Source organism: Pieris brassicae, chromosome 6, assembly GCF_905147105.1.
Source record: "Pieris brassicae chromosome 6, ilPieBrab1.1, whole genome shotgun sequence".
Classification (NCBI taxonomy): Eukaryota; Metazoa; Arthropoda; class Insecta; order Lepidoptera; family Pieridae; genus Pieris; species Pieris brassicae.
In genome coordinates, this window is record NC_059670.1 from 20,499,322 (window position 1) to 20,522,364 (window position 23,043).

The 23,043-nt window shown below is 33.5% G+C and overlaps 2 protein-coding genes across 2 annotated transcripts in view; one reads left to right on the plus strand and one right to left on the minus strand.

The window, feature by feature from the left end:
- The window catches only part of LOC123710688 (lysine-specific demethylase lid-like), a 31,580-nt gene extending 26,225 nt beyond the window's left edge, over positions 1–5,355 (minus strand). The window contains exons 1-4 of the mRNA XM_045662765.1: positions 4,944–5,355; positions 2,891–2,968; positions 2,108–2,246; positions 1,790–1,959 (exon numbers count right to left, since the gene is read on the minus strand). Of these exons, the coding sequence (XP_045518721.1) occupies positions 1,790–1,959; positions 2,108–2,246; positions 2,891–2,968; positions 4,944–5,150 (594 nt within the window). The 5' untranslated portion in view covers positions 5,151–5,355. The remainder of the gene's footprint in view (positions 1–1,789; positions 1,960–2,107; positions 2,247–2,890; positions 2,969–4,943) is intronic.
- A 699-nt stretch (positions 5,356–6,054) lies between these two features.
- LOC123710562 (calsyntenin-1) overlaps positions 6,055–23,043 on the plus strand; it is a 157,045-nt gene continuing 140,056 nt past the window's right edge. The window contains exon 1 of the mRNA XM_045662538.1: positions 6,055–6,307. Within this exon, the coding sequence (XP_045518494.1) occupies positions 6,223–6,307 (85 nt within the window). The 5' untranslated portion in view covers positions 6,055–6,222. The remainder of the gene's footprint in view (positions 6,308–23,043) is intronic.

Here is a 23,043-nt window from a genome sequence, read left to right on the forward strand (position 1 = left end):
GGACCTGCAGAAAAAAGAAACGTGGGACGACCACATAAGCGACGGGTTATGATGTCAGCCCAGCATGTTCTGGGGACAAATGGAGAGAGGAAGGAAAGAACATATCCAAATGGAAAGTTCAGGAGGCCTTCACCGAAAAGTGGTCCATACTTAACAAAACACCAATCTGAATTATTGTTATTTTTATAGTATCGAATAAAACTGGCTTTATTATTATTATTATCTAATTAAAATGTGACGAGAGTAGTTTGTTAAATACACCTGACTTTATTTTTAAAAATTAGCAAGTCTGTTAATATTTTTCTGACACTGACAAGCACAACACTATGATTTCGTATAATAAAAAAATACGGCAATTGACGCATGAAGAAGTCAAGCTAAATCAGTCGTAATTTGCACTTCTACGCAGCGCACGCGTCCCCGTCTTATGTATAATGTTATGAACACGGTAAGTAACATTAATTGTGCTTAAATACTTTAAAAACGGCTGTATGTCTCGAAAATATGAAGCCAATTTTGAAAGATTTTCTTTGTTGTGATTTCGAAAATTTTAAGATCCCAGCAATTTGGTTAGTTGGCTAAATCTGATCTCCTTAAATAACATTATATAGATTGGGAGTATGATAAGTCTACACAAACACAATAGTGAGGCGTATCTGATACTGACATCGGCAACGACATGGTGTCGAATCTTTGCATAATTAAAAACGCGTGATTTTCAATTGGAAGTCCTGCAGACTGCTTCCGTTATCTCATTTAGTGAGCGTCTATCAATCTATCTAAAAGTGAAGCAGAACTAACGGCGACTGATATGGTATACATCTAGAAAATGTTTTATCATCCTTACACATGCACGAGTCGGCTGAACAGTAAATAGAAGAAATCCCAATGATGTCGTATTTGAGCTAGATACGAACTCACGATTTTCAAGTTAAGTCTAGATAAGTAACTTTCCAATTAACGATTGATGCTACTTGAAACTCATAATGGCTGCAGTACCTAAAAGCACTAAAACCTCACTGGCACAATCTCTCCTCCTGCCTTCACTGGACTACGCCGATTCTTGCTCCTCCGATCTAAACGATGGATTGCTAAATAGACTTGATCGTCTCCAAAACTTCTGTATCCGCTTTATATTCGGTCTAAGAAAGTACGACCATATCCCTGCGTTCCGTAAGCGGCTAGGCTGGTTACCGATTCGTCAGCGAAGTGATGCTCATGTTCTCCATCTCTATATTCCATCCTGTTCAACCCTAAAACTCCTTCCCATCTTAACTCTACTAACTCCGCCTTTCATGGCGATTCCTTTAAGGTCTCCGCAGTTAGGCTATGGAATTCACTACCCGTCCCTATTCGCTCAGCTCCTTCTCTATCCTCCTTTACATTTCTTCTGTACAAACATTACCTGTCCACATCGTAGCCCTAACTTCCTTACTAACTACTAACTGACGTGAGACTTATCTTAAATTATCGTGATTTATGTGTCTTTTTACTTTCTATCTTTAATGTATCTTTAATATTTTATTCCTGTTTAGATTTGTCTTAATAACTGTGTATAACATGTATTTTTGCACTACTTGCCTACCTTATGTAATTTAATACATTTTTATGAATTTTTTTCTTTACTCACAGTGGTTGCCTGGAAGAAATCGCTCGAAAGCGATAAGGCCGCCAGTTGCTCTCCTTTTGATTTAATTATGTAAAAATTTTTATTTTCTGTAGTGTAACGAAGTGTTAATAAATAAATAAATAAAATACCTATTAAAAAAACCTAACTAAACAAACATACCGTCTCCTTATGGTCCCCCACAGCGCCGTTATTTTTGAACACGTCATAAGGGTAGAGGATGCGTTCATAATGGTTCTTCATTATTGACCCGATGCCTTTGCCCTGAGGGTGTCCCATACGACGAGCGATTTTTGACCACTTCCGCTCCGCAGAACATACTTCAAAACCGCCTATAGATAAAAATATATTGCTTAGTAATAATATGATTTATTAGCAACATATCCGGTCATAAGAACTGTTATCAGTTACTTCCCAGTTACATACAATAAAATTAAATAATAATAGAAATCTAAAAAAAATATAAAGAAAACATCTTACCAGCCTCCTTCACAATCTTATGTAAAGCATACAAGTCCAGCGGCTTCCTTTCAACTGTAGGTATCTTCAGAACAGAACCTTGTAGTTCCCAGAATTTAATGATTTGGTCTAGGAAATTTAGCTTCACCCGTGTAATAGCCTATAATAAAAACATATAATAAAATATTGAAACTTGAAGTGCTGATAAACCTCTAATTCCAAATACATTTTGCTGATTAAGCAAGTCAGTATTATTTTTTGTTCAGTCCTAGAAAATAAACGCAAATTTACTTTTGTATTACAATTAATAAAGTTAAGACCTTTATAATTAAAAAAAAACAATGATATTAAAAACTTATTAGCATACTTTTACATATTTTTCATACTTCTAAATACTATGTAATGTTTATATCTGTGTTTAGGTCATAACTTCATAACCTTTGCAGTGAGGATAATGAACTTTCTCATATTAGTCTTCCACCATTTCCTTTGTTTTAAAGTTGTTGATTTTATTGCAATGCAAAGAAGAAAAACATAATAATTGTATGTTTTTCTTTCCCTTTATAAAATATGCGGTAAAATAATTGTTATACAAAAGCTATATTGCATAACTTTCACTATAATTATGATTCTTTGACTGACATATAATGTGTTAATGGTTGCAACAAATAAAAAGCAAAATAATTTAAATGTTCGTAAAGAAAGCCTAGCCTTGTCAGTCTTTTAAATTTATATAAAAAGTAATATTAAAATGTCTGAAATGAATTAATTACTCAGATTTTAAAATATTTATTAAAAAAATACCTCTAATTCATTCAGCCGTTGAATTCTTGGTGTAAATCGTAGACGATCGACATCTACAGCAAATGGTGGCTGCCAATGCTGAAAATATATATTAAACTTATAATACACCTATTTTTATCCTCCCACTTTGTCTAAAATTTCTATGTATAAATTCAATGGATATTGTTTATACAGTATAAATGACGAACTATATGTTTAGATTCATTTAGATTTTTTTCACAAATATGGTTTTCTGTAATGGCAAACTGACACTTAGCTTTCTGTGCCATACATGCATAGTTAATTATTGTGTCTATGATATGGCAGTTTTTCATCATGTTATAGTTCACAGTATAATAAACAAAGTGACAAGTGATAAAATGGATAAGAAAAAAATTGTGAGAAAAATAAAATAGTCTTTGCTTGAATTATGATCTTTCTAAGCTCACACAACACCAGCACAGAAAATCATATTATCCTAAGTATATTATAAACATTCATTTAATGGACTCTCAAAGACATAGCTGAAACTGCTTTAATCAGTTATCAGATACTAATAGTAACTCAACACACTGTAATCTCAAATTAAATGATCTATATTTATTTAAGTTATACTACTAAAATTAAATATTTAGTTAATAATTTTGTTCAATTACACCTTTGCCTTATATTCTATAATGAAATATGGTGACTTTACTACTGCTTTAAAATAAAAGTATAAATCGAATACCAAGAAACACAATGGTACAGATGGAAAATTTGGAACTAAGTGTGACTACCATATGCCTAAAACATTTCGAGTCATAGTTCATAGTTGTCAATCTTGTAATAATTTGTGCTTAGCACAAATTCCTTCCTTCTAAATTTCATTTCATTACAAGAAAAGATGTTAAATTGTTTTAAATTTACATTTACTACCAGTTTAGTCAGGTCAAGGGCATAGAGCGGGCAAGATGAACTGGCAAGAAACTCTCCGCCTCTCTTTTTAATCAGCAATTTTTGAGTCATACAAATAGTTATAAAGAATGTCACCATTTGTTTTAAAATGTTTTATATTTTTTTGTAAATCCAACAAGGCTTCAAGAATATATTGACAAATAGTGTCATATCACCACATGAATGAGGAAAAAACGTTCGATTTATTGTTTCATTAAAGATTTGTCTTATATTGTATCATAAACTATAACTATATATGGTAGAGTAACAAACCATTTATACAAAATACCACAGAACATACCAAATGTTATTAAATAATAATTGAATTTAGGTCTATATCTTACTATCAAGAGACTTAAAATTGAAAAATATAATAATGGGTGACTAATAACACTAATACAGTAATAGGTTAGCATAAAAAAATATATTTAATATTTTTGATATATAAGAGGAAAAAGAAATCATGAAATTGAATATTTATCAAAATAATTAGGATTAGCAACAAAAACACTACATAGACAAAGATGATATTCTTCACAGTTAGTGTAAATAAAAGAATATTGGTAATGGCTAAATCTTAAATAATCAGCATAATTAAAATGAAGGACTACCATTATTACCTTGCAATATGTTTCTTAGTAGAGTTCTATTATAGTATTATATCATATGTATATAGAGATGTTTAGCAACTTAGGTATAGTGAACATTACAATGAATTTTAAAGTATTTTGTTAATTTGCTAAGGATGAAACAGTTTAAACATTACTGAGTTGGCATTTCATCAAAAGAAAAGAAAGGCGATGTTTCTTTTTTTATCAAAATTATCGCAGGCCGAGGGCACGACACAAAATGGCAACCAGGCTATTTCAACAATATGCAACTGCATTTGTGGTCATTTTTATGCATTTCTAAGTAGATTAATAACTTCATATATGACAACGGTGCATATCTCGATAGTGTAAAGAGATATAAAATGAGTAGAGGACAAAAAACCCACTGACACGGTTGCATCATAGATTTATTAAACGTGCACAAAAAGGGTTATAAAACATATTGCAAAACAAACCATCCATAGAACAAATAAAACACTAAATGTTTTTCAATAATCTATCGATTTAGAACAAAGAAAACAACTTACGGGAGGGGGTTTTATTTTGCAAATCCCCGACTTCTCCGCAATTGGCCTGATTTTACTGATGTACGCTAAAGGATCCAGAAATTCTTCAGGCGTTGGTTCGAAGACGGGGGCCTCCGGAGGTACGGTGAAGGTAAAATTATCAGGTTTCATGGGGGACGCCGAGTCCCCCATACTAACTTCGACATTAGCTTCGTCACATTTTCCCATTTTTGAGAAAAACCTATGCAGTTCATATAATTTCAACAAAAACTAACACTTTAACATCATCTAACGTTAAGGAATGAATAAAGCACGACCACAAAGAAAAAGTAACATGAAAATTTGTCTTTCCATAAGGAATCTCAGAGAAATAATAAATGAATTTATCAGTAGACACTAACAAATAACAGAACCCACTTGCACGTCCGCCATGCAAAATTGAACTTTCGAAACTCTGGTGTTGCCGTTACCAAAAATCTTTTTCTTATCAGGAAACATTACGCATGTATTCCATAGGCTGCCAAATACCGTTACAGATGACAAATAATGTTTATAAACGACTAGCCCACAAAAGTGATTCCTGCTATAAAATCTTTGAATTCTAAAAATTAATGTCTGGAACTGTCACTGAGGTGTAGGGAAACATAAGCTTACGCGCCAGCTGTGCATAATAACAAATAGGTTATAGCTGTTTCTTATATTACTCATCTTCCTCTTCTTATATTACTATGAATGTTTGGAATGGAATGTATAAAAAAGGCATTAGTATGCTTTATTTGAGTACCTATTTTAAATAGAGTTTCAAAAGCATAATTCCTGTGATTTCTTAAAAAATGTTAGATTACATTTTCACCTTTTATAAACTATTTTTGGTTCTGTTCGTTAAAGCCCATATCTTATAACGAAATTTACTACTATTATACCTGTTACAATAAAAGGATGAGGAGTTTGTAATGCTATCAACCCATTTTCTGGTCTTTTATATATTTAAAAGTGGAAATGTTTACCTTCGGAAAAATAATATTATTTTGCGAGCATTTATTATCTGCCGCTATCTAGAGCTAATGTAGCCATACCTTAATTCGTACAGTGTTACCATCATCGACATAAAAAGGACCGTATATGCGCAGACTCGAACACAATCGATGAACATATCCGTCATCCGCCGCCATTTGCCCAAGGAAGGCCGATCGCTACTTTGAGGTGTAGCGCAGTGTCCGTCGGTTCGACTATGTCGAGTGCATAATTTGTTTTTTTGCCCAACTAAACTGTGAACTGAGTGTACATTTAATCAGTTAAAATGATTGTGAGGTTTTTAATCCTTGTATGGGTCGGAGTTTTGCTGGCTTCGGCACACAACGGCGAAGGAAACAACGACAATGAAGGTAATATTATAACCCTTGCTTTTATTTGTTTTTCTTTTGTAGCCTCCGGTTCATTATTTTACCTGCTTATAATGTAGATATATATTTATTATTTGTATAAGACACAATCTAGGTTTAAATAAAAATAAAAACAAACATCGCTTTTCTAAGCGTGTGTAAAAAAAAACTTTTGTAGTTTATATTTTCGGCTACCTAGTAGGACATAGAAAATATCTATATCACCGCGTTGTGTCATGGTGTGCATGTCTGAAGAAACTGGTCATGTGGGTGTTCAGGAAACCGGATTGACCACTTCTTGTGCACATACGACGGTGACCCGGTATACTTGTGGGCGTCTGCAGCTGAATCATTTTGAATACACAATTTGCAATACGTGATTAAATTATTTTTAAAAGATCCATTTGTAGGTCACACCTTTAAAGATTTATCATTTTCATTTTATAAAGATTCTAAACAATCCATTGCTTTTAGAAAGCTTTTTAAACAAGAATAGGTTTCACAACAATGCAATGGTATTTCTAAATTTCTCTAGATTACAAATTAAAAATATATTGAAAGATATAAGATACTTTCAAAAAACAATTAGATAGCCCAAACTCCAGTGTGAACAATGAAGGTCTAATGAAGTAATGGAATATCAATTATAGGGTATGTGTTAAGATTACCTCTTGTGCTTTTAAGACTCTTGATTGAAATACCTAAAGATGTTTTAACGGTGTGTTTAAAAGTTGATTGAAATTTGTGTTTGTATCAGAGACGTAAGAGATTATATGGCAACATGGGCACAGAGGTCTTTTGTAATCAAGATTTTATTGCTTTTGATTCAAACATTTTTTTTTGCTTTTATTAAAGACTGACAATATTTAATTTATTCTGATATTTAATTTATTTATTTTATTTGAACTAGTGAATTAGTGTTAGTGTACTTTAATATTAAGTGCTAAACAGTGAATGAAAAAATGAAAACACAAGAACAGAGTGTCTTCCCTTTAATAGAGACTATTAGTAGCGTTATTGGACACTTACTTATTACAATCCTTTTTAGTAAATTAGGTTAGACTTAAATTACTTATTAGTCTTAAATTAGGCTAGATTGTAATGTTCCATGATGTCGTAGTAAAGACAGACACATGTATATAAAAAAAAATCTGATATTAGTAATATATAAATGTTAAATATGTTTTTTTGTCTAAGTTTTAACAACCTTTGTAATGTATAATTTTATTCATAACTCAAATCTCTGGTGATGTCATTGTCTTTAATTATACGGCAGTGTTATAAATGTATGACATTGTGTTATAAACATTCCTGCTGGAAACATAACTTAGAATTGTTTTTATTGCAATCGAATAATATTTTATTTTAGATACATCTTTTTAAACTATCTATACATGTTATAAATTATGACATAGGAAAGGAACTCTGTAAGACTTTAGTTTGTTTTGCAGATGTTTAGTTTTTTGCATGTTTGCTTGCAATAAAATTAAATTTCATAAACAAGTGTTTAGAAGTTTATAATAAGAAGTGCAAGGTATTCTTAGGTTGTTTAAACTACTAGCATTTAGTTTTCCATATATAGTAGTTATAAATTTGCACTCCCTAAACTAGCCTCACTGTCAATGGTTAATTCATTAAACAGGACGATAAAAATGAATTGTTCCTTGTGATTCTTATGAATCACGCAATATCGTCAGTGACAACTTGGTGGTGGCTATGAATATGCAGTTCACGTCAACCGCTAGGAAGGACTATATTATTAGATGCTTATTCAGATGTACGAGCTAGATTCAAATAAATTAGGATAGGGCAATATTTTCTGGTTCCTAAAAATGATCTCGTATTTAGTTGTTATTCTGACTCAGTATGAATAAATAGTTATATATATCCGATTTACGACACTGCATCGGGTGTGTTTCATGGACGCGGGCGCATTCTTAAGCATGCTTGGATGAGGTAATCAGTTTGGTCAATGCTAATGCAAAATAAAAGTTTTTGCGCATTGCGATACAAAGGAAAAACGGTGATTTTAATAACTAATATTATAAGCAATATATACGGTACAGTTTACTTCAAAAATTTAATAGAAATAACTTTATTCCGTGGACAATTGTTTCTGTCGTATCTAAGTACGCAAATTTCCCTAAATTCTATTTATAACCTTTGAAAATCATCTTATTACAAAAAAATTCAAAGCCTTTTTTGTAAATAATGCAAGATGGCTCATATGAGTTAGCGTTTAGCATAATTAAGCTCTTTACTTCCGGCGGAAGGTTATCCGCTGGCTTCCTGCCAATCCGATACTCAATATTTTAAACTTTAATTTGAGAAGCCTTATAGGTTAAGGCTTGCTTTTGTTTTATTTTAGAATACCAAACATCTAGGTATCCGGCAGTTTGGAAATTTTATTTCATTTCATTATAAAGCAACCAACTGCAGATGTATTCTAAAACTTTTATAAAACAGACCAAAGAAACATGGATCTTATTCTACAGCTATGAAACACTTAAATTTGAAGGCGTATATATGACAACCAAGTGACGTTTCTCAGTAATAAGAAGACATCATATATTCCCCAGTTAGGAACAGTTTTTATTGGAAGTTCAATTGTCGTTTTGAGCACTTTTCTTTACTTATTATATATGTTTCGCATCGTTAAAACCTTTCCAGTCACTCTCGAGTTGTAGCGAGACAGGCGCATAGCAATTCAATTATATAATATATATAATTATATACACACACACACTGTCATAATACACAATTCGATTATAATTAGAATTATCTTCGGTCGTATGCTACGTTAATGATTTTGGAACGCAGGTTGTGAATTTATCGATGTAATTTATCAATTTCTTGATCTTATTAATTGATTTTCGCAATACGTAATTGTAAAACTAATCAGATTAAGAAAATATAAAAATTATATCTGCGGGTTTTAAACGCGATGTTCAAATCGCTATGTACAATGTGTTAGTTTCGTTTTATATTATAAACTAACTGCCCCCGCATACTTAAATCGCGTTAAATATTAAACATTTTTAACCATATCCTGTTCTGTTCAATCGTGACTTTTGTAATTCTTGTATTTACTTTTCTTTTGTATTGCATCGCTATTCGTGAATCCGTGAGATTAGCTTCTTAGTTTGTTTTATTAATATTTTTTTGTATTCTTTTAGATTAAGGTTCTATAATATTTATAAGATGTACACTTGCACTTTAGCACTTTACACATCATATTTCTTTTTGAAGTTTATTCCCTTACTAGGTTTGCCTGGAGAGATCGCTTGGTACCGATAAGGCCGACCGTTTCATCCCTTATAAGTTTTATATTATTTGTTTTTGTACACTAAGTGTGAGTAAATAGGTATAATTAACATTCTTTTAACTTACACAGTACCTGTATAGTAGCTATATACCGACATATGGAACATTTAGCTATGCTACCACATATAAACGTTTTTACTAAATAATACTTATATTTTTAATATCCTTCCAATGTTTTGCTCCACAAAAATCTTATTTAGTTTGATGAGTTCAAGGAGTTTTGATCGTAACTTTTTAATTTATATAGATAATAGATGAGCGTTAACCACAAAACCTTGGCGGCTTATAAATTCAATAGAACCCTGAATTATTATTGTTTGACATAGCTTTCGTGTGCTAAGCGGATTGTTATGGACAATGTTGTCATTATAATGTTATTTGGCCTCGCCTTCTAAGCTTATTTTCTGCAAGTTCTGCTCTCTCAGTACAATGCACTCTCGACTTGTATAGAACCTATTGTACTGCTGACCTGCTACACGTAGCGATATATATAGATTATAACAGTACTAATATCGCTGTTAAAAAATGGATGTATTTTTTTTTAATTTGCAATCATAACAAAACGTTATCGTAAAAAATTCTGAGACCTGAATTTACACAAATACAAGTAACGCGAGAATTAACAATATATATATATATTCTTAAATAAATCTTTAATAATGAACTTATTACAAATTAGTGTATGGGTGAGATTTTAAGTCGTAACAGCGCTTTCAGCATTTATGAGTATTCTAAGGAATGATTTCTAAACGTACTATAAACCGTGTTGGGAATACTTGATCGCGTCGCGTGATTTTGACACGAAAGCGATAAGGACAAAACATTCAATGACTTTGAGACGAACGTCACACAGTTTCATAAATAATACGTAATATTTTCGTTCGTTTTGAAATTCAAAGCTTTTAGAATATTCCCAATAGCCATAAAGCTCGTAGTCGGCAGTGATTTGTTTACACATCTACCTAAGTATCTCAATAAGCCTCCCCTGTAACACCCTATGTCCTAGGGTTGTCACTTCACACAAAATATAAATGAACACAAAATAAAATTGAAAAAAATAAATAAAAGGGCGTTCCAATTGTACTCACAATTGATCCTCGTTCGAACACGATTTACCTGCATAGTTCGCCAATGTTTCGGGTTTTATCTAACTATGACACTAGTTATGGATGTAGATATTTTCCACCTCACCAAAGAGGATGTGAGGAAATATTTGAAGAGGCGGGAAGTCTTTGATTTTGTTTAGCAGTAACAGTTTAGTTCTTTCTTTGAAATGTAAATTGTCATTTGTTTAATGTTAAATTTCTGTTTTCTTTGTTTTTCTTTATGGCTATTAATGTACTTAGGTTTTCTATTTCATATTTATATTATTTATCTATGTAATCTGTTTTGACTCTGTATATTGTCTAAGTGTATAATTCTATAATATGTATGTTAGCCGTAAGATAACCAATAATTATATTCTTAAAAGGCCGCCAACGCAGTTGCGAGCCCTCTGACAATGTCCATAGGCCTCAGATGAGCCTCCTGCCAGTTTGACCCAGTACCAAATCTTTTTTTCTATCTTTAATACCTGAAATCATTGTTAAATAAAACTAACAGATATACACACCCAGTTAATATTTTATTAATATAACGTTAGAGTGGATGTCATATAAAATATAAATAAATTCGTTAAATAAGTATTTAATGAAAGCGAAAATTTTTATCTTAACTTTTAAGTTTCGAACACTATTTTTATTTCAATTAAAAAATATATATATGAAATTTAAAAATTATTAACCACTTGTCCAATCATGTTTTACTTGTATATATGCATAAAAAATAAGTGTAAAAGGTGACACCCCTGACGCACCCTTATTATTTCTATAACGTTGGCAGCAGGTGGTTTTTCTATGCTTCCGAATGTCGAGCTTCGTGAGTGACATTATACTTGTGTTTGAAAGATTTTTACAGTTATTACGGTTCGTTTTTAGCAATAATTTTAACATAGAATTTCCATAACTTGAGACACAAGATTCTCAACCCTATGGACGTGTTGAATCCTGACGGCGCATGATTCAATTTTCTATGACAAGCCGTTCCAAAAAGGCCGCGGCAAAAAGGAAGACGATTTTAGAGCCACCTCAGCCATGATTTTTTTTAATAATTATTATTTATTTCGTATAAACTTATCTTACAGCTATACATATCCATATTATAAGAGAAAACACTTAGGCAAAATATAAGTCAATTAAGTACATTTATTAATAAAACAATAATAATAATTACGCATTAAACAAACGACAACTTAAGATTAAAAAAAACTAAATGATGACAACTGCTAAATATATAGTATTGTCTTTTATTAACATAACTTTTACACATTTAAAGAAAACACTTTTTCAACGGATTGAAGCTATGTATTATTATAAACTTATAATTATTTTATATAATTTTAATTTATTTCCGGACGTTTCGCGTGCTAAAGCACGCGAAACGCAACGTAAATACAGATAATATAACTTTCTCTACAGCTGTGATACTTTTTGACATTCAACACCTTTTGTCTTCAGTCACCGTGATCACGCACGCTGTAAAGCACGCGAAACGTCGGGAAATAATTTAAAATTATGTTAAATAATTATAAGTTTATAATAATACATAGGCTTCAATCCGTTAAGAAAGTGTTTACTTTAAATGCTAAATATATACTTAGTATTTAGCCATATCCATGTACGGACAAAGAAGTATATTTAACTTAACCATAAGGGCGCAACCCAACCTTTTAAAAAATTTTTCATGATTCTTCTAGATTATTCCACCTTTCCAGAGAACACGTTTTGGTCAAAACTCACCGATGTTGCTCCTCTAACACTTTGAAATCGATTAGTTTTGTATAATTTTATTGTTTTATTGTACTCTTCGCGTATGCTATGTTTGCCTATAAGTGCTTGTCACATTAAAAAAAAATATTTTATTTTTCTTATACCAATGTATCAGTGTGCCGAGCGTTGGCAAGCTTTTATAAATAAATAAATAATGAAGCATATTTTAATTTCTCTACGGTCTATCGCAAATCTTGTATAACATAAATGCAGTTGAATTTTATCAAGATTTCTACTCAATGAGAAACTAAAAGCTATAGAGCAAAATGAAGAGTAGCTTTCGCTTTCGCTTTTTGCCTTTGCCGCAGAATATTCGTTTGAGTACCAGCAATGAGCTTTGTACAGCTAAAGGCTTTATGAAGGCTGTATAAATGTTGATATAGAACCTCTTTATACGATGACTCAAGTCTAGAGTTTTTATTTAACAATTGAGAAGGCTTCAAAATATTTTGGTTGTTTGATTATTTTCTTTGCTTTAAATTTCCACAAATAAATATAATTGTATAATTTTTTACTTGGAATAATCATAATTTTGAAATGCAGAAGGGTCTGTGAAGGGAATTGTGTCTGTGAAAATATCTCTAAATATGTTTTTATTGTAGAAGTAATATTTTATTTTTATAGTATTGGAGGCAAACGGGCAAGAGGCTCAGTTGATGTTAAGCGATACCGCCGCCCATGGACACTCTCAATGCCAGAGGGCTCGTTGCAGGCCTTACTGGCCATTAATAGAAATAATTGAGTGGGCAGCTGGTTCCACAAATAAATATGAATTTAGATGGGATTATTTGATTTTTTACTTAGCCTACCTTTTTAGTAGATACATACCAACATATAAAACATTTTGCTATAGCGTCTGTTCGCTTTTCTCGAATAAAAAACTAAGTTCTATATGATACTTTCAAAGTTTTTTTTGTAATTTTAAAAGGGAATAAGTAATAATTCTCGAATTTGTCTAGATGTCTTCCAGTTTTAAGCTTATCAACATTTTGCGATTCATATTTATTTATATATATTACGCGAGAACGGAGATGCTTAGAAGGTATTACACCTTCTAAGCCAATCAGTGAGCCATCTCATACTGCTAACATATAATTTAGATGACCCGTGATTATAATATTTATGTTTCATTGATCTTTTTTAATGCAATTTCTTAAAAATATTCTTTCGCTGGTAATCTAACCCAGAACCTCCGGGTGATCCGACATTTCCTAATTGTAACTGACCTGATCTAACTGATCCTCTTTGCTTTCGAAGTCATGTAAAAAGACGTGCAGTACGGGAATAATTCGCGCACTAATATTTTTTTTTTATTGATTGAAATTTAATTTATGTTAATGATCCAATGTAGAATTTAACGTAAATAAAAGGCTTATTATTATTATAATTGCATTTACATGTAATCGGTTTGTCAAAATACGATTAAAACAAAATTACATACATTTAATTGGATATGTTAATTGTTTTGACCGAATAGATACGGTCAAATTATTAGCGTGAAACGTCCCTTTGGGACAGCTACAATTAACACGATTTTTATGTTTTGTCAAGTAAATTGTATGTCGAGGTAATTAGCATAATTAATCACATTAAAATGGTAAGTACTATAGAAAACACTTTTTTTACCTGATTGATGCTATGTTTTATTATAAACTTATAATTATTTTACATTTCTCCCGACGATTCGCGTGCGAACAAAAGACAATACTATGGTAAATACTATCTTTTGTCTGAAAACGAATTTTACGACCTCTTTAACATTGGTAATATATCACAAAAAAAAAACAGTGGCGCTACAGCCTACAACCATGTTAGTTGTGGACTCAGATATTTGTATCTGTTCTTGAACATTTGTCATTGTAATAGGCAAGTAAGCTTCTTTATAGAGGACCGTCGAATACTCCAAATCTTGAAGTTCTAAGCTACATCGAAAATACAGTGGAACAGAGCTTCGGGGCAACAAGATGCTAGAACTTTTATTTTCCTTTTATGGGCTTTACTGGACAACTTCGATAGTAATAAATCATAATTAATTGGGCTTTACCTCGTCGAAGAATAAGAAACTCGACGGAATGATTGAGCGACAACTGGATAGACTGTATAATAAAAACATTAGTTTAGTTGTACTTTTTTACCTACTATGCCATATTGGGTTTGTGTTAAACCATTTCATACATAAGAAGTTTCTTGCACAATTTGTTCGAAGCAATAAATAATAATATTTTATAAGCGCTAGTTGCTAAATTTTGTACTTTTTACCGACCTTTATTTGTTTATAAGTTATCCTACAACTACACATATCAATATTATAAAAGAAAACACTTGGACAATATACAAAGCCTATTCGGATTACATAGATAAACAAAATATACGAAACAGAAACATTAATCAATTAAGTACATTAGTAGATTAAAAAACCGACAACTTAATGTTAAAAAAAACACTACTGCTAAATAAAAGTAGACATTCCTCTTCTTTAAATATTTCCTTAGACACTTTTTGGTAAGGTGGAAAATGTCTACATCTTCAAAATTTGTCTTCCGAATTCCGAAACCCGAAACAATCGCGTATTACCCATATAATTCGTCTCCGTACGCAGCACACTTTGTTTGGAGTGTTGCAGCACAACGGGCTAACATCCCACACTCCAGATCCTTACGCAGCACACTTTGTTTGGAGTGTTGCAGCACAACGGGCTAACATCCCACACTCCAGATCCTTCTACAGATTCTGATGTAAAACTTTCAGGAGTGATCCTAGGAATTTTTAATCTTGTCTCACGTATAAAGCAAAGAATTGAAAAAGCACATTCAAAATTAAAATGTTACGCAAAGTTTGGATTAAATTAATTACAAGTTTAAAAGTCGTAACCAAGTTTCACAGGAAATAGAAAAAGTTCATAAGTTATGAGCTTATCGGTTTAAACTGTGGTTATCGATTGGCCGGTGACCTACATGGGCTGGTGAAATCTTACGTTGCTTTGACCACAGTTTATGGACTTACAAAGGTATAAGTATTGTTATCGTTGGGCTACCACGAAATATGTTTAAAATTAGATGTTATATTGACTTGATTGTAGAGTAAAAAAACTACTTGGGCTACGGCCCTTGTTATTGGCTTCAGATTTCTGTATGTATTTAGTGATCTTTTTTACTAACAACATGCGATGAGCCTGACACACACCGTCGAATTTTTCGGTCAAAGGTATGCCGATCCTCACGATCTTTTCCGTCACCATGCATACGAGTTAAATTAAAGTAATTGTACAATTACATTTATTATTATTGTTAAGAGACCTCATATGGCAGTAGCTTAAGAGTCTAAAGATGCCGTAGACTAATAGTAATCATGAAAGCAGAATCGCTTTATATTATTTTCTTACCTTCCAGTGATAAACCATGACTAAGATGTTATAGGGAAGCCTTAAACAGCCAAGTTTGCTTTCAAGTTGAGTTTATTAAGCTTATAATTTCTTCACTATCTGTAAGTAGACGTCGCAACTTGACGTCTTCAAGTGGAAAATTAAAGACGTCTGGAAGGCTCTACAAAGCGTTTCTTTTTAAATGTAATAAATTTATAGGTTTACGGTGCAGCGACTAAATTTACATAGTAATGTCTGGGATATATATTAAAGAGAGTTCACAGTTGAAGCTCGAGCAACATCAAAACTATTAAGATACAATTAAAATATATATTTTATCAATAAAGGCTGGTTAAATATAATATGCCTTGTATATTATAAAAATAACATTGCTTTTATTATCACGGTTATGTTCTGTGATCTATGGTTGCATTTTAGTCGTTGACAGATGACAGCTGTGCGCTGACAGTCGCTGGCGCTCGACGCAGATAGCTACGTTAAATTGTATCGACGCTAGGTTTCAGACATTTATCGAGTTATTTTAATAATAGTATACCTAATAGAGGGTGACAATGTAAAACGACGTGGCGTGTGTCGTATGTCGTGATTGTTGTGACGCATAGCATATATTAATTACATTTACAGTTCACGTAACTGTCACGTCACGCCGGTTCTCTTTCTGCTGACTTCGTTTGGTCTCCAGTAGCACTTGTCATTTCTCAATACATGGTGATTTAAAAGAGTGGCGGAAACTTTCTTGCCAGCTCTTCTTACCAGCTCTACGCCCTTGACTTGCGAACTGGTAGTATGTAATGTAAATTTACAATTAATTTAAGTTATTTTTGACGTTCATAAGTTTACTTATTTACCTATATAAATAAAGATATTTTAAGTTTCAAGTTCGTGTTAGTGGCGTCGCACATTTCCTCTTCGCCTGGGTAATACTAAATCCTGGGGGCCTCAATTTGATCGGTCTAGCGTGTAGAGGATTGGCCTCGAGGTCTGGTCTCCTCCACTCTGCCAGTCACTGCAAGGTTTTTTTTTAACTGATTGGATCTCTGCGTGTTAAAGCCGACCGTATGTTCAATGCCAATCAAATGAAATGGTGTTGTCTTGTTCATCCCCTGTTGTTTTTATTCTATTCGTATGTTTGATTATATTAAAGCATTCTGTGCATAAAGGCAAGGCAAGCCGGTTTTATTGTTCACCGTTCGAGCGAATGTAAAATGCGCACGTAGAAAGTAATTCCATTGGTGCACAGCCGGGAACGAACCTAGGACGTCAGGGATACTAGGTCAAGGGTAAAACAAAGCAATTGGGTTTGACTAATTCCCATTTGGCTGAACGTTACAAAGCTGTATAAAATATATATAAATATATAAAGGTTGCATTCACTTGAATAGGTTTGACACAGCCGGATGTTGCGTGTAAACGGAAATGTCCATTTATTATCATTTTACAAGCTTTAACGCTTAACGTGAGATTTAGTGGGTTTAGAAATTATTACCACTTATTTTTAGGCAGCTTGGATTTGCTATAGATACGGCTTTCCGTATTTTAACATTATGTATTAACCTTCGTGTCCTCCCGATTTATGATAAATGAAATCAATTTATGAAAGGCAACTAGTTAGAAGATATCTATGTAGAAATACACTAATACCGTGTTATATGATTTCATAGGTTAAAAAACATCAATGGCGCTACAACCTTTTTAGGTCTGGGCCTCAGATTTATATATCTGTTACATGATCATTTGTTAATATATTAGGCAAGTAGGTGATCAACCTTCTGTGCCAGTCGCTCGCCGTCGACTTTTTAGGTCTAAGGCAAGCCGGTTTCCTCACGATGTTTTCCTTCACCGTACGAGCGAATGTTAAATTCGCACATAGAAAGAGAGTCCATTGGTGTACAACCGGAGATGGAACCTACGACCTCAGGAATGAGATTTGCACACTGAAGCCACTAGGCCAACACTGCTTCTCAATTGCATAGTTCACCTACTTTAAAATGCAGGAGGACCTCTTCCACGTTTATTCGTTCTCTTGCCAACCCTAAACAGGTTACCAGAAACCCCATCTGATAAAGTCAGAATAAATCTGTGAGCTCATTCCACTCCATTTAACTTTCCCTTTGTAGTTGACTTTAATTAACCGATGACAATTGTTGGCTGAATATTGTTTTTCGATTAAAAAGTAGTGTATTGGGTGTTGTATACTCCATTATTTCTCGGACCTGAAAATAATAGTTTTATAAGGTACATTATATATATTATATGGACGACCGCTTCTAAGGGATCGGCTTGCAAGGCAAGGTGTACAAGGTAAGGTATACATATATATATATATATATATATATATATATATATATATATGTATACCTTATTGATTGAAAAAGTTCTTGATCAATAAGGTTCCTAAAGAGAGCGTTTTTTTAGTTTTCTTTTTGCTACATTGTCATGGTTCATTGACCTTAGGTTTTTTTACGTACATTAGTTATTATCATCAATGTATTAATGAGATGTCTTTTGTTTCAGGTAATTTTGGCGTTGTGTTAGACACGCGTTGCTAACACACATGCACTGCGCTTTGCAGGTGCTCGACAAGCGTTAGTAGGGCGGGTATATTCTTACATCTGGCTGATATGATGCATTGCATATTATAAACGCAAATATTACGTTACGTTAATTACGTTTACTTAAAACTGTATTTCTATAATCGGGACTTAAGTCTTACTTTTCCCAGTTGGACGCTTTTGGATTTCATCGTTAATAAAAATAATTAAAGAAATCTGTGTGAAAATGATTGCTCTCCATTTTCAACGTGCGTCCACTCTACGAAAGCGCGCGTTCGAAACAAAATGGCTGTTTATGTATCTTGAAGCGTGCGGATGACGCCTGCGCAACGCGCGTTCTAATCAAAATCTGGTTGTCTCTTCTATTCTGCTTCTCTCTGTAGTTTAGTTTCAAAACTCCCTATGTGGACATGCTCTCAATTTGCAGAATAACACAAACTTTATGAAGATCTAACTCAAATCCTTACAAAATACTCTCAAGTTAAATTATCTTATTTAACAAGCTATTAACTAAGTTGCATGGGAAATTAATGTTTATCGAATTTGCAAAGGTATGCTCTTTAAGTATTGCTGAAAATAATCACAAAATGGAGTGTCGCTTAAGGCGGTTAGTACTAGTCATCAATAAAAAATCGCTACATCGTTCATCGTGGATTTGTATATATTTTCCGTGATTGTTTGGGTTTTTGCTGTTTTCCAAAATGGAAAAATGGTGTAAAATTTGTTTTTATTGTACGTCCCGTACAATAAAAACAAATGCTTCACACATGTCGTCGTTTCTGATTTCCTCACGATGTTTTCCTTTGTCTGACCAGGTATTAGGCATATATAGAAAAAATATAACTAATGCACTTTTGCACTTTTGCCGCGCACCACCACTACGTGGAACCATTTCCGGACCAATTCTTAAAAGGTTGGCAACGCACTCACGAGCCTTCTGCCATTGATAGTGTTCATGGTGAGCCTCCTACCCGTTTGCCCCTGTTCTATTAAAATAAATACAAATAAAGGCACACGTAGCTACTAGGCCGACGTCGCTAAATATTTCTATTTTAAAAATAGTTTAGGAGTATGTTTTTTCCCATGTCGATCACACTGAAGATTGAAAGGGCCATTGTTGTTCCGTAACGTTACAAATAGGTCGCTCGAACGAGGCGAAACTCGAACTATTGTTTCATAGAGGCCCCATTGAGTACTAGATGTAAGGCGAATATTTCAGATTTATCATTTAACTAAGAAAATTTGGATTTTCATAGTACATTAAACCCCCTTATAATCCAATTTCAGGCCCTGGTATAACACGGGTACTGACCCCATATAACGCGGTGATTGTACACGTTATATTTACTGTACTGTGGCATTTATAATGATTTGTATTGACGCACATAATTCGGTCATAACAAAGTTTTTTTATAAATATTCGATTTAAATCCCCCTTAACGAGAAATGTTAAACGTGAATCATTTGCACAAAACGCGTTTTTTTTTTTTTTTTTAATAAAATAGGGGGCAAACGGGCAGGAGGCTCACCTGATGTTAAGTGATACCGCCGCCCATGGACACTCTCAATGCCAGAGGGCTCGCGAGTGCGTTGCCGGCCTTTTAAGAATTTGTACGCTCTTTTCTTGAAGGACCCTAAGTCGAATTGGTTCGGAAATACTTCAGTGGGCAGCTGGTTCCACATAGCGGTGGTGCGCGGCAAAAATTGCCTTGAGAAACGCTCAGTCGTGGAACGTCGGACGTCGAGGTGATACGGGTGGAATTTTGTATTTTGCCTCGACGTCCGATGCTGAAACTCAAATGGAGTCCTACAAGCGCGTTATGTGTGAATACTCCAACAATGCAACAAACAATCTAACGTGTTATAGGAGGTATTACTGTATATATAATCACGTACACATGTATCCAAAATGATAACAACTTCTTTTAAAAAAATACTAACAATGTATCAAATTATGCTCTGAATGAGAAGGTATTTAAAAAAGTGTTTATAAATTAAAGGAACGGAAATAACAACTTAGATTTCGGTTAATCATTAGCTCGAATATAATCTTACTAACAAACACGGTACAAATAAAATCTGAAACCAATAAAATATTTGTAATTGAATGAACAAATCACAGAACAAAAGACGCAATCTCGTTTGAAGTAATTTTGCCGTGGGTAGGATTAGTTCTTTGGATTAATCGAATTAAATATTCACTAAATTCACTACCAACTTCACTGCGCTAAGCAGCGAGGCAGCTCTAGTTCACTAGCCCCGAAAGTAGAAGTGGTTGGGACATACGGAGAGATCCAAGTCACATTGCCAAGCAAGTGCTCGACTGGAATATGAAAACGCAACCTAATCGCCCAAAACAGACTTGGCAACGAAGCAATGCAGTGCCGAAGGAAGCTGGAATGACGTGGGGTGAAATTAAGACAGCTGCCCAGAACCGATCAGTCTGGTTATCTGGATGCCCTCTGGCACACCTGGAGTACATGGGACCTTAAGTCAACAACATTAAGGGCGGCTAAACAAGGTTTTAAGTTCCACAAGATAGGCATTAAGGGTATTCTTAGGCAAGTGAAAAAGCCTCTGTTTGACCGAGCAAGTTTTCTTGTATAGATAGAGAAGTCTATCAGTTCATCAGCATCGCAACACGCTTCTGGGACGAAGTTTATTTCCATACACTGTATAAATATCCACAAGACAAGATTATACTTGAGAAGATTAAATTGACCTCAGCAATAGCAAACCGCAACTATTGCGACGTTACTCTAACTGGATTTTTGCTAGGGTCGTCGCTTGATAATAATAACAATATTTCTATAATGAAATAATGACTATTAGCAAGATTTATTTATTATTACAGAACAGGACTCGAGGAGGCTCACCGCCGCCCGTGGACACTCTCAATGCCTTTTAAGAATTGGATTGCTCCTCGTCATACAGTGGCTTAAATCATTCAATGTGGAGCAAAACGTAAATAACAAAATAGGACCATTAAAAGGAGATGCCAGTTCTTCCTGTCCGTTTTTCGCCCTTCATTTGTAGATTGCTTTATATTTTTTGGCGTTAATAATTGTACGATAGGTAGGCATACCTATCGTATATATGAATCTATGAATTAATGATATTTAATTTTAAGTAAATTGGACATTGACATTTGTATGATGCACACAATCTTAAACATACGTTTTGAGAGAAATGGATTTTCTCATCAATCAATTGGAGTTGATTACGTTTTCGAATACATGCCGTAATATAATATTTTGTTTACTTGGCAACCCTGACGGTGATTCAAACTTGTATAGTTAACAACTTGGGAAAGTTGCTTGTTTAAATGAACCCACGGGCTACGAATAAATGGGTGGCTTGACCGAACTATTTTGCCTACTCGAAGGTATACAGATGTATAGCCTTAACACTTCCCATATAGACTTTCTTAATTTTTACACATAATAATTCTATATTCCATATTATCGAAGTAAATACTTGCCTATCTTATGTAATTTAATACATTTTTATTTTTTTCTTTACTCACAGCTCGTAAGCGATAAGGCCGCCAGTTGCCCTTCTTTTGATTTTATTATGTAATTTTTTTTATATTGTAGTGAAACGAAGTGTAAATAAATAAAATAAATAAATCTCTACTTTGTATTTATGTGGTTTTGTGTATGCATATATAAGTTACGTAAATCCTTCTCAGTTAATACTATTTTATTGCTTATTTATAATAAGCCTATGTTGTCGTGTTTGATTATGTGGAGACATTCAATGGCCAACTAAGGCTTAGCGAGTCGTAAAGGTACAGTTGATTGCTACACAAACAATTCTATACACGACCGTTACATCAAAAGAAGAAAATCAACATACACTAATAAATAGTAGGCAATAAAATATATAGTGGGAAGCAGCAGGCACAGTTTACTAGAGCCGAACCCTTTCACAAAACTGATTTACGACCAGTCACTGTCTTCTGACATACCTCTCTCGCTTCATCTACTATCATGACATTCACAATGCATGCTCGCAGGTTATGGGTTATCGCAAGTACGTACGTTCACGGCTGCCTTGTGGTATACAAATTCAATCTAGTCTGATTATATTTATGGATTAATTTAAGATACAAAATGCGTATTAATAAAATTTTAATAAATTATTAACGATTTTTGGAATTTATTTCGACCCGTTCCACCTTCTCGTCTGGTGTTCAGGATAGAGCGCTTTTAAACTTCTTTCTGCGCACCAGGGGTAGTTCAAGTAGTACGTTGTTAGATAGGTACACTATAGGGTTGGGGGGTTGTTTTCTTTGATTATTTTATTTGGTGATTACGTTAACAGTAATTATTTAATTTTTTGCACGTATTACCCACACATGTATGCTTGAAAACGAAATGCATTTTCGAGCATTACTACAAAAATGAATACGTTTATGTAATATTTATTTTTGAGAGCTGAGAGGGGGTGGGGGGCGTTATAAATTGCAGCCAATCTGCTTACATAATACTTGAACTGCACCCCACCACCTATTGGAACCAGCTGCCATTCCTGGTATTTGCGTCCGTTACTGTAACGCACTTGTAAACCTCTGTCTGTGTCCATGGGAGGCCTAAGGTTAAGTGTTTAAAA